The following is a 12,078-nucleotide window of genomic DNA, read 5'->3' as shown; positions in this document are numbered from 1 at the left end:
ATCATCCGCGAAAAGCCGCATGGAAGTTCCGACAGTACGGTGCGTCAATCAATCACACAGCCTGCAACATATAAGGAACACACGGCACATGGTCAGAAGAAGCGACTGTCATTCGTCAGCGCCATATACCGTGGCAAGGATGCATTTCTGGACACACCTTTTCTCCTCCTTTTCCAGTCAGGAATCCGCCCTTGCAGCTGGTCCGCTTTTTTAAAGGTCACCCCGTCTAAGCTCGCCGTAAATTTTCAAACTAGTTTTTCTCGACACCGCATGAAAGTTGTGTCTTCCTTTTTTCATATTCCAACTCATAGTCTCGGCCTACACATCTTCTGAATGTGAGTCGCATCAGTGAGGGGAAGTTCGTAGGGCCCTTGTTAGTGTGATCTGTGCAGAGAGGTCCGCTCAGGCCGCGTTACACTGCAGCGCCGGCGGAGGCACTTCCACCGAATGTAGGCCCCTCGCGCCCGAGGCTTTCACGACGCAGCGGTCACGCAGCAGTCAGAGGCGGCCCTGACCTTGCGTATCGCGTCGCCGCCTGAGCCACGAAACCTGTCCACCGGCTGACCGTGAAACTCGTGGCGACCGGTTCTGCCACTACGAAGCGGCGAGATTGTGTGTCGGCGGTCGAACACTAGGTCAGATAGTACATCTGCATCTACATCTACATACACACTCCGGCAGCCGCCGTACGGTGCGTGGCGGAGGGCACCTTGTACCGTAACTATACACCTCTACATCTACATCTAGATCCATACTCCGCAAGCCACCTGGCGGTGTGTGGCGTAGGGTACCTTGACTACCTCTATCGGTTCTCCCTTCTCGTATTGTTCGTGGAAAGGAGGATTGTCGGTATGCCTCTGTGTGGGCTCTAATCTCTCTGATTTTATCCTCATGGTCTCTTCGCGAGATATACGTAGGAGGGAGCAATATACTGCTTGACTCCTCGGTAAAGGTTGTTGTTGTTGCTGTGGTCTTCACTCCTGAGACTGGTTTGATCCTGCTCTCCATGCTACTCTATCCTGTGCAAGCTTCTTCATCTTCCAGTACCTACTGCAACCTACATACTTCTGAATCTGCTTACTGTATTCATCTGTTGGTCTCCCTCTGCGATATTTACCTTCCACGCTGCCCTCCAATAATAAATTGGTGATCCCTTGAAGCCTCAAAACCTGTCCTACCACCCGATCCCTACTTCTAGTCAAGTTATGCCACAAACTTCTCTTCTCCCCATTCCTATTCAATACCTCCTCATTAGTTATGTGATCTACCATCTAATCTTCAGTATTCTTCTGTAGCACCACATTTCGAAAGCTTCTATTCTTTTCTTGTCCAAACTATTTATCGTCCACGTTTCACATCCATACATCGCCACACTTCATACAAATACTTTCAGAAATGATATCCTCACACTTAAATCTATATTCAATGTCAACAAATTCCTCGTCTTCAGAAACGCTTTCCTTGCCATTGCCAGTCTACATTTTATATCCTCTCTACTTCGACCATCATCAGTTATTTTGCTCCCCAAATAGCAAAACTCCTTTACTACTTTAAGTGTCTCATTTCCTAATCTAATTCCCTCAGCATCACTCGAATAATTCGAATACATTCCATTATCCTCGTTTTGCTTCTGTTGATGTTCATCTTATATTCTCCTTTCAAAGCATTATCCATTTCGTTCTACTGCTCTTCCAAGTACTTTGCTGTCTCTGACAGAATTACAATGTCATCGGCAAACCTCAAAGTTTTTATTACTTCTCCATGCATTTCAATACCTACTCTGAATTTTTCTTTTGTTTCCTTCACTGCTTGCTCAATATAAAGATTGAATAACATCGGGGATAGGCTACAACCCTGTCTCACTCCCTTCCCAACCACTGCTTCCCTTTCATGTCCCTCGACTCTTATAACTGCCATCTGGTTTCTGTGCAAATTGTAAATAGCCTGTCGCTCCCTGTCTTTTACCCCTGCCACCTTCAGACCCTGAAAGAGAGTGTTCCAGTCATCATTGTCAAAAGCTTTCTCTAAGTCTATAAATGCTAGAAACGTAGGTTTGCCTTTCCTTAATCTATCTTTCTAAGATATGTCGTAGACTTAGCATTGCCTCAGCCTCACGTGTTCCAACATTTCTACGGAATCCAAACTGATCTTCCCCGAGGTAGGATTCTACCAGTTTTTCCATTCGTCTGTAACAAATTCGCGTTACTATTTTGCAGCCGTGACTTATTAAACTGATAGTTCGGTAATTTTCACATCTGTCAACACCTGCTTTCTTTGTGCTTGAAATTATTATATTCTTGTGAAACTCTGAGGGTATTTCGCCTGTCTCATACATCTTGATCACCACGTGGTAGAGTTTCGTCAGGACTGGCTCTCCCAAGGCCATCAGTAGTTCCAATGGAATGTTGTCTACTCCCGGGGCCTTGTTTGCACTCAGATGTTTCAGTGCTCTGTCAAACTCTTCACGCAGTATCATATCTCCCATTTCATCTTCATCTACATCCTCTTCCATTTCCATAATATTATCCTCAAGTACATCGCCCTTGTATAGACCCTCTATATACTCTTTCCACCTTTCTGCTTTCCCTTCTTTGCTTAGAACTAGGTTTCCATCTGAGCTCTTGATATTCATACAAGTGGTTCTCTTTTCTCGAAAGGTCACTTTAGTTTTCCTGTAGGCAGTATCTATCTTACCCCTAGTGAGATAAGCCTCTACATCCTTACATTTGTCCTCCAGCCGTCCCTGCTTAGCCATTTTGCACGTTCTCGAAACTTCAACAAAAGCCCGTTCCGAGCTAATGAGCGTCTCTCCTGCAGAGTCTTCCACTGGAGTTTATGTATCACCTCCGTAACGCTTTCGCTATTACTAAATGATCCTGTAACGAAGCGCGCTGCTCTCCGTTGGATCTTTTCTATCTCTTCTATCAACCCTATCTGGTACGCATCCCACACTGCTGAGCAGTATTCAAGGAGTGGGTGAAAAAGTGTACTGTAACCTTCTTCGTTTGTTTTCGGATTGCATTTCCTTAGGATTCTTCCAATGAATCTCAGTCTGGCATCTGCTTTACCGACGATCATTCCATTTTAAATCATTCCAAATGCGTACTCCCAGATAATTTATGGAATTAACTGCTTCTAGTTGCTGACCTGCTATATTGTAGCTAAATGATAAGGGATCTTTCTTGCTATGTATTCGCAGCACATTACACTTCCGTTCCTGTTCCAATCGCAAGTGCAGCCGGCGACAAAAGTATGCCTGTATCCCTCCGTGCGAGCCCTAATTTCTCTTATCGTGTGTTCATTGTCCTCCCAAGCTATCTACAACTACATCTACATGATTACTCTGCTATAAAGTGCCTGGCAGAGGGTTGAATGAACCACCTTCAAGCTGTCTCTCTACCGTTCCACTCTCGAACGGCTCTGGTGAAAAACGAGCACTTAAATTTTCCTGTGCGAGCGCTGATTTCTCTCATTTTATCGTGATGATCATTTCTCCCTATGTAGGTGGGTACCAACAATACTATGTAGGTGGGTGCCAACAGAACGATTTCGCAATCGGAGGAGAAAACTGGTGATTGAAATTTCACGAGAAGATCCCGTCGATACGAAAAACGCCATTGTTTTAATGATTGCCACTCGAATTCACGTATCATGTCTGCGACACTACCTCCTCTATATCGCGATAATACAAAACGAGCTGCCCTTCTTTGTACTTTTTCGATGTCATCCTTCCGTCCCACCTGATGCGGATCCCACACCGCACAACAATACTCCAGAATAGGGCGAACAAGCGTGGTGGGAGCAGTCTCTTTGGTAGACCTGTTGTACCTTCTAAGTGTTCTGCCAATGTATTGCAGTCTTTAGTTTGCTCTACCCACAATATTATCTATGTGATCGTTCCAATTTAGGTTACTTGTTGAATTTACAGCCCTCAGATTTGTGTGACTTATCGCGTATACAAAATTTGATGAATTTTTTAGTACTCATGTGAATAACTTCACACTTTTCTTTATTCAGGGTCAATTGCCACTTTTCGCACCATACAGATACCTTATCTAAATCATTTTCCAATTGGTTGTGATCTTCTAATGACTTTACAAGACGGTAAATGACAGCATCATCTGCAAACAATCTAAGACGGCTACTCAGATTAGTATAGATCAGGAACAATAGAGGGTCTGTAACACTTCCTTGGGGAACGCCAGATATTACTTCTGTTTTACTCGATGTTTTTCCGTCTATTATTACGATCTGTGAACTTTCTGACAGGAAATCACGACCTCGAACTGGTCTAAAAAAAACCACCGACGGTACACATTATGCGACTCGCACTAGATTTTCTGTGTACTCTTGCTCTCAAACTTTTAGCCCTAGAGAAAAAAATTAACAGAACCATTTTCATAGTAAATTTAATGCTGCTTAATTTTGGACTGGGGCGCGTTCTCGCTTGAGGCAGTGGTTTTCGAGTTATTCGAGAAAAACGTAAAAAAATATCCTTCAATTACGAGGGTGAGTCAAATGAAAACCTTAAATTTGTAATAACAAATCGAAATTTCGCTCTATTATCCTGTAAGTTGGTAAGCGTGCTACAAATAGCATGCAGAATGGCCTGCAGGTGGCAGCATAGTGCAGATGCACACATACCGTCGCAGTATCAGTATAAAGATGGACGCCCCACTTTGACTTGCACCAGGGAAGAACAGCGTTCTGTTATTCGGTTTTTCCGTAGTGAAGGTGTGAAACCTATTGAAATTCATCGGCGAATGAAGATTCAGTACGGTGATGCATGTTTGTCACAGCAGCATGTCTACGAATGGAGTAGGAAGTTCGCAAATGGTGTGACTTCAGTTGAAGATGCTCCTCGTCCAGGTGAGGCACAACGAGTTGTGACTCCACAGAACATTGCAGCAGTTGAAGCCATAGTGAAGGAAAACCGCCGAGTGACACTGAATGACATTGCAGCATGTTTTCAGATTAGTCGTGGGTCAGCACACCACATTGTCCATGATGTGCTCCAGTTTCGCAAAGTCTCTGCAACATGGGTGCCACGGCAACGACTTGTTGATGCTTGTGCAGAACTTCTTCGACGCTTTGAACGGGAAGGTGATGGCTTCCTTGCAAGAATCGTTACTGGGGACGAAACCTGGGTCCACTTCCACCGACCGGAAATGAAGAGAGCGAGCAAAGGAATGGCGCCATTTCTCATCAACAAAACCAAAGATGTTTCGAACTGAACCATCAGCAGGGAAGGTTATGCTGACTCTCCTTTGGGACGAAAAAGGCATCATTTTGGAGCATTACATGTCTAGAGGGACCACTGTCACCAGTGCATCATACACAGATCCCCTAAAAAATCATCTGCGGTCTGCAATCAAATCAAAGCGACCTGGATTGCTGTCAGCAGGTGTCCTTTTGCAACATGACAATACAAGGCCCCACACCGCCCGTACAACAGTTGCTTCTATCACAGACCTGCATTTTGAGTGTGTCTCTCATCAACCATACTCACCAGACCTTGCCCCAAGTGATTTCCATATGTTTGGACCACTCAAAGCCGCAATGGGAGGAAAGAAGTTCCGTTTTGATGAAGAGGTACGCCACGCTGTGCATGAGTGGTTGCGCGGACTACCAAAAGAATTTTTCTCTAAAGGAATTTATGCACTTTATAAGCGCTGGCGGACTTGCATTGAGCGTGGGGGAGATTATGTTTAAAAGTGATACAGCTTTGTACCATTTCTACACAATAAATAATATTTAAAAAATATTTAAGGTTTTCATTTTACTCACGCTCGCATACGCACACATCCATGCTCTCTCCCTACCGGTTAAAATTTAGAGTATATTGTTTATGGCGCTCCCTCCTACCTCTATGTAAAAATTTGCGACTGTTCCAACTGTTATCCATATTCGGCTTTTTTCGTCTTCGTTATGCCGTCAGCTTAGTTGACTGTTTCGGTAACATTATTAATTTTAGAGTAATGAAAGAAAAAATACTTCTGTAAACATTTTGCAAAAACTAATTACCTTTACAATTCAGTCAAGGCTTAATTCTGATAAGCACAGGTGTCTTGTAGTAAGAAAACCACACAATCAGGAAGATTTAAGAGTAATGAAAGAAAAAATACTTCTGTAAACGTTTTGCAAAAACTAATTACCTTTACAATTCAGTCAAGGCTTAATTCTTACAAGCACAGGTGTCTTGTAGTAAGAAAACCACACAAACAGGAAGATTTAAGAGTAATGACAGAAAAAATACTTCTGTAAACATTTTGCAAAAACTAATTACCTTTACAATTCGATCAAGGCTTAATTCTTACAAGCACAGGTGTCTTGTAGTAAGAAAACCACACAAACAGGAAGATTTAAGAGTAATGAAAGAAAAAATACTTCTGTAAACGTTTTGCAAAAACTAATTACCTTTCCAATTCAGTCGAGGCTTAATTCTTACAAGCACAGGTGTCTTGTAGTAAGAAAACCACACAACCAGGAAGATTTAATTTGCGCATTTTATGCTGTTAAAATTCTTAAAATTGTGAGGTAAAATTTAAACATACGTCAGTTTTACAATTTACAAGTACACGATTAAGGACAGTCGGTAATCACCAAAAAGAGTCGAGTATGGTAGATAACTCTTATAGCCGGAAAATTTGGGCAGAGGTAGGAAGGAATGCTGTGAAGAAAATATTAAGAACCGTGATCGGTGACAGGCGAGTGTGGAGCTACGGTTGCCTTTGGAGGTCATTTTTGTACCATTTTTTTCGAATAACTCGAAAACAGCGGCATCTAGCGAAAACGTATCCCAGAACAAAACTAAACTGCATTATATTTCGTACGACCAATGGCGTACTCATGCTTTTTCCCCAGCACTAATAGTATGGACGAGGGGAGAGAGAGAATACAGAAAACCTCCCACGGGACGCATACACTGTAACTTCGGTAAGGTTCGTAGGCCACTCAAAGGTAGCTTCCCGACCTGATAGGCCACAAGTATATTGCATCGAACTGTTCGTATCGACTTTATCTGCTCCGCTGTGGTACATTGCAAGCAGTCATCGTTTCGTTTCCAATCTTTATAACAAAATCAGCTGATAAACACGGCGACACCTGGGTATTCTTTTTGCCCAATTTGTATTCGAAACGAAAACATAAAACTAACTGTGTCTGAAATGTACTATCGAAAAAATTAATTTCCATGTGCTGGTGGAAATGCCATTGAAATTATGGAACAGTTGCGCAAAAGAAATATTCATTTCGTGCGAATGTACAAGTTCAGTATCCTAATTAAGAATCGTAGTATGCAAAATACAAATTCGCTGTAATGTTTATTTAACCCAGAAATTGATTATCGACAATATTTGTAGTTACGTTTCACAAGCCATTTTGTAAACGTCTCTATGGCAACGCCTCTCATAGCTCTACAGACTGCTGTTGTTTACGCTTACAGCCATTTGCGCTTCGCAGTTGAAAGCTGTGAAAAGCGCTGCCAGCGATAAGCGATTTCCTATAGTTGAGTCAGCCGTAGAAGCGTCTTAGGAGTAAAAAATAAATGTATTAAAACTGCGTACATGGTGCGGCATTTCTTCGCGCACCCCCATCGTTTATGGCGTCATGTCGTCTGAACTATGATTCTTGCGTGACAGTAGGGATATGAGTACCAAGTCGTCGTCGGTACAGTGGTTTAGGAAATGACGTGAAACACACACACATAAAAAGATCCATTTGTATAATACAGGGTGTTTCAAAAAGAGCGACCTGATTACAAAACTCCATATTTATTGATAGAAACATAACACACTACTGGCCATTAAAATTGCTACACCACGAAGATGACGTGCTGCAGACGCGAAATTTAACAGACGGGAAGAATATGCTGTGCTATGCAAATGATTAACTTTTCAGAGCATTCATACAAGGTTGGCGCTGGCGGTGACACCTACTACGTGCTGACATGGGAGAAGTCTCCACCCATTTCTCATATACAAACAGCAGCTGACCGGCGTTGTCTGGTGAAACGTTGTTGTGATGCCTCGTGTAAGCAAGAGAAATGCGTACCATCACGTTTCTGACTTTGATAAAGGTCAGATTGTGGCCTATCGTTATTGCGGTTTATCGTCTCGCGACATTGCTGCTCGCGTTGGTCGAGATCCAATGACTGTTAGCAGAATATGGAACCGATGGGTTCAAGAGGGTAATACGGAACGCCGTGCTGGATCCCAGCGGCCTCGAATCACTAGCAGTCGAGATGACAGGCATCTTATCCGCATGGCTGTAACGGATCGTGCAGCCACGTCTCGATCCCTGAGTCAACAGATGGGGACGTTTACAAGACAACCATCTGCGCGAAGAGTTCGACGACGTTTGCAGCAGCATGGACTGTTAGCTCGGAGACCATGGCTCCGGTTACCCTTGACGATGCATCAGAGACAGGAGCGCCCGCGATGGTGTACTCAACGACGAACCTGGGTAAACGAATGGCAAAACGTCATTTTTTCGGACGAATACAGTTTCGGTTTAGAGCATCATGATGGTCGCATCCGTGTTTGGTGACAACGCGGTGAACGCACATTGGAAGCGTCGATTCGTCATCGCCATACTGGCGTATCACCCGGCTTGATGGTATGGGGTTCCATTGGTTACACGTCTCGGTCACCTCTTGTTCGCACTGACGGCACTTTGAACAGTTGACGTTACATTTCAGATGTGTTACGACCCGTGGATCTACCCTTCAGTCGGTCCCTGCGAAAGCCTACATTTCAGTAGGATAATGCACGACCGCATGTTGTAGGTTCTGTTGGGCCTTTCTGGATACAGAAACTGTTCGACTGCTGCCCTGGCCAGCACAGTCTCCAGATCTCACACCAATTGAAAACGTTTGGTCAATGGTCTCCGAGCAACTGGCTCGTGACAATAGGCCAGTCACTACTCTTGATGAACTGTGGTATCGTGTTGAAGCTGCATGGGTAGCTGTACCTGTACATGCCATCCAACCTCTGTTTGACAATGCCCAGGCGTATTAAGCTCGTTATTACGGCCAGATGTGGTTGTTCTGGGTACTGATTTCTCAGGATCCATGCACCCAAATTGCGTGATAATGTAATCACATGTCAGTTCTAGTATAATATATTTGTCCAATGAATACACGTTTATCATCTGCATTTCTTCTTGGCGTAGCAATTTTAATGGCCAGTGATGTACAAGCACGGGATAGGTTTCAAAACACTCGCAAAACCTTTAAATTGTAGCTACTCTATTACAAATGTTCTATGTGTCCACGAGTAGCAGCTCGAGTAACATCTATATGATAGGTAATTTCATCATCAACTTTACAAAACGTATCTGCTTTTACGTAAGTTACAGTAGCGGTTATTCTGCTCTTCACTTGTTACCTGTGGCGAGTCTGGGGGAGATGGATACACTTTCCTTCACATATCCTCCAAGAAAAAGTCGCATGGGGTCACGTCTGGCGCTCTTAGACGACACGCCAAGAATGCAGGGTAGTGTCTGAGAGTACCGTGCGCCCTACCCAGTGTTTAGGAAGAGTGCTACTGACAAATTAACCTACGTTGTTGTACCAGTGCGGTAGAGCTCGATACTGTTGGAAAATGAAGTCATTGGAATCCTCCTGAAGTTCTGGAAAAGCCAGTTCCGCAGTATTTGAAGACATCTGATTCCAGTCACTGGGTTTCCTGTGCGAGCTCAACCTGCACTCTTACCTTTAGACAAGCATCCTGTCTCTTCAGATTGGCTACATGAGCAACGAATATTTTTGGGTTCAGGCAGATAAGTGGCAAAACGTCCAAGAAAAAAGAACACTGAACTATAATCACTGACTCAATCTTTGCAAACTGCAGCACAAACTGCTGTTGAGCGCCGGCCGGAGTGGCCGTGCGGTTCTAGGAGCTATAGTCTGGAGCCGAGCGACCGCTACGGTCTCAGGTTCGGATCCTGCCTCGGGCATGGATGTGTGTGATGTCCTTAGATTAGTTAGGTTTAATTAGTTCTAAGTTCTAGGGGCTGATGACCTCAGATGTTAAGTCGCATAGTGCTCAGAGCCATTTGAACCATTTTTTGCTGTTGAGCGGACGCCACCTTACTTCTGACTGCAAACTGAAAAGACGCATAGACTGACGTCTGACAGCGATATTCTGAAACTCTAGACCGCTCCCATTCAAACGACACACATTTCCTTGCCTGCACATCCCGTTTTTCGTAATTCAAAAATGGCTCTAGGCACTAGACTTAACATCTGAGGTCATCTGTCCCCTAGACTTAGAAGTACTTAGACCTTACTAAGGACATCACACACGTCCATGCCTCAGGCAGGATTCGAACCTGCGACCATAGCAGCATCGCAGTTCCGGACTAAAGCGCCTAGAACCTCTCGACCACAGCGGCCGGCGTTTCGTAATTATTACCGTCCAAAGTCAGGTCATTCTACACTTAAGGAATGCGTACCACTATGGCTATTATTGTCTGTCGAGAACCTTGTTTCGATATCTCGGACCTATCTATCTATGTATCGCTTGAGCCTTGTCCCACAGTTACACAGGGTCAGCCATCATTAAGCCGATTTGGCATGTTAATGATTAAGAGGTGGCCGGATCCCCTTCTTGCGCCACCTCGTACCCCCTGGGACGGAATTAGTGTACACAAACTGTCTGTGTCGAGTATAATCCATGGAATAGTGCGAACGTGTTCAGACGTCTGCGAGCCTTGTGTAAATGAGGCGGAACATGGGGACCAGCCCGGTATTCACCTAGCGGGATGTGGAAAACTGCCTAAAACCCACATCCAGGCTGGCCGGCACATTGGCCCTCGCCGTTAATCCGCCGGGCGGATTAGATCCGGAGCCGGCGCGCCTACCCGAGTCCAGGAAGCAAGTCGTCTGCTCTCTCGGCTAACCTGGCAGGTTTGTCGATATCTCGGACTGTTAAAATAAAATTGAAAAGCTTCTTGTGTGAGGAAAAAAGACAGATTCAAAACTTACTGGCAGATTAAAACTGTGTGCTGGACCAACACTTGAACTCGGGACCTTTGCCTTTCGCGGCAAGTTCTCTACCAACTGAGCTACCCAAACACGACTCACACCCCTCCTGATAGCACTAAATCCGCCAGTACCTCTTCTCCTACCTTTCAAACTTTACAGAAGCTCTCCTGCGAATCTTTCAGAACTAGCACTCCTGAAACAAACGATATAGCGGAGACATGGCTTAGCCACAGCCTAGGGGATGTTGCAGAATGAGATTTTGACTCTGCAGCGGAGTGTGCGCTATGTGAAACTTCCTAGCAGATTTAAATTGTGTGCCGGACCGAGACTCGAACTCGTAACCTTTGCCTTTCGGTGGCAAAGTTTGCAAGGTAGGAGACGAGGTACTGGCAGAACTAAAGCTGTGAGGACGGGTCGTGAGTTTTGCTTGGGTAGCTCAGTTGGCAGAGCACTTGCCCGCGAAAGGCAAAGGTCCCGAGTTCGAGTATCGGTCCGGCACACAGTTTTAATATACCAGGAAGTTTCATATCAGCGCACACTCCGCTGCAGAGTGAAAATCTCATTCTAAGATAGATTCACTTTGGGATTGGTGTCGACACTGTTGCTTGGCTACGTCCAGTGCCTGGCAACCCGGCTTGACTGGACTCGCCTTGCGTTGCAGACCTGCAGCTGGTGCTGTTCCTGCACAGCTGCCACTACCGGCTGGAGGCGGCCAAGAACACCATCGACGCGGCGTACACGGCGCGCACCCACATGCCCGACCTCTTCACCGACCGCGACCCGCTGCTGCCCGTCAACGTCGCCACCAACGAGTACCTGTGAGTAGCACCGCCAGCACGTGCCTTTTCTCCTCTTCTTGGCCGCTACAACCTTTGGTGAGCCTTGAACGTCTATCCTGGGAACAGCATCCATTCAAGATCAACCAGCCATCGCACTGTCCTTCCACCTTACGCTTGGCAGCCTTCCCTGATTGTGCAACACGACCTTCAGTTAATTCTCTCTTCCAGAATGCCATTCTCTCTTGTCTAACCCACATTACTGAATCATTCTTGAAACACACCCTAAACCTGCTGGGCAGAGCAGGCGATTAA

General features: G+C 45.0%; 1 protein-coding gene across 4 annotated transcripts in view; it reads left to right on the top strand.

Moving 5' to 3' along the window:
* Nucleotides 1–12,078, top strand: part of LOC126291783 (retinol-binding protein pinta-like) — a 252,495-nt gene that overhangs the window by 199,289 nt on the left and 41,128 nt on the right. For all 4 annotated transcript variants that reach the window (XM_049985475.1, XM_049985476.1, XM_049985477.1 and 1 more), the window contains one exon: nucleotides 11,649–11,805. In XM_049985475.1, coding sequence (XP_049841432.1) covers nucleotides 11,649–11,805 — 157 coding nt within the window. The remainder of the gene's footprint in view (nucleotides 1–11,648; nucleotides 11,806–12,078) is intronic.

The sequence above is a fragment of the Schistocerca gregaria genome, chromosome 9 (assembly GCF_023897955.1).
Source record: "Schistocerca gregaria isolate iqSchGreg1 chromosome 9, iqSchGreg1.2, whole genome shotgun sequence".
NCBI classification, from domain to species: Eukaryota; Metazoa; Arthropoda; class Insecta; order Orthoptera; family Acrididae; genus Schistocerca; species Schistocerca gregaria.
This window is presented reverse-complemented; position numbering and strand designations above follow the sequence as displayed.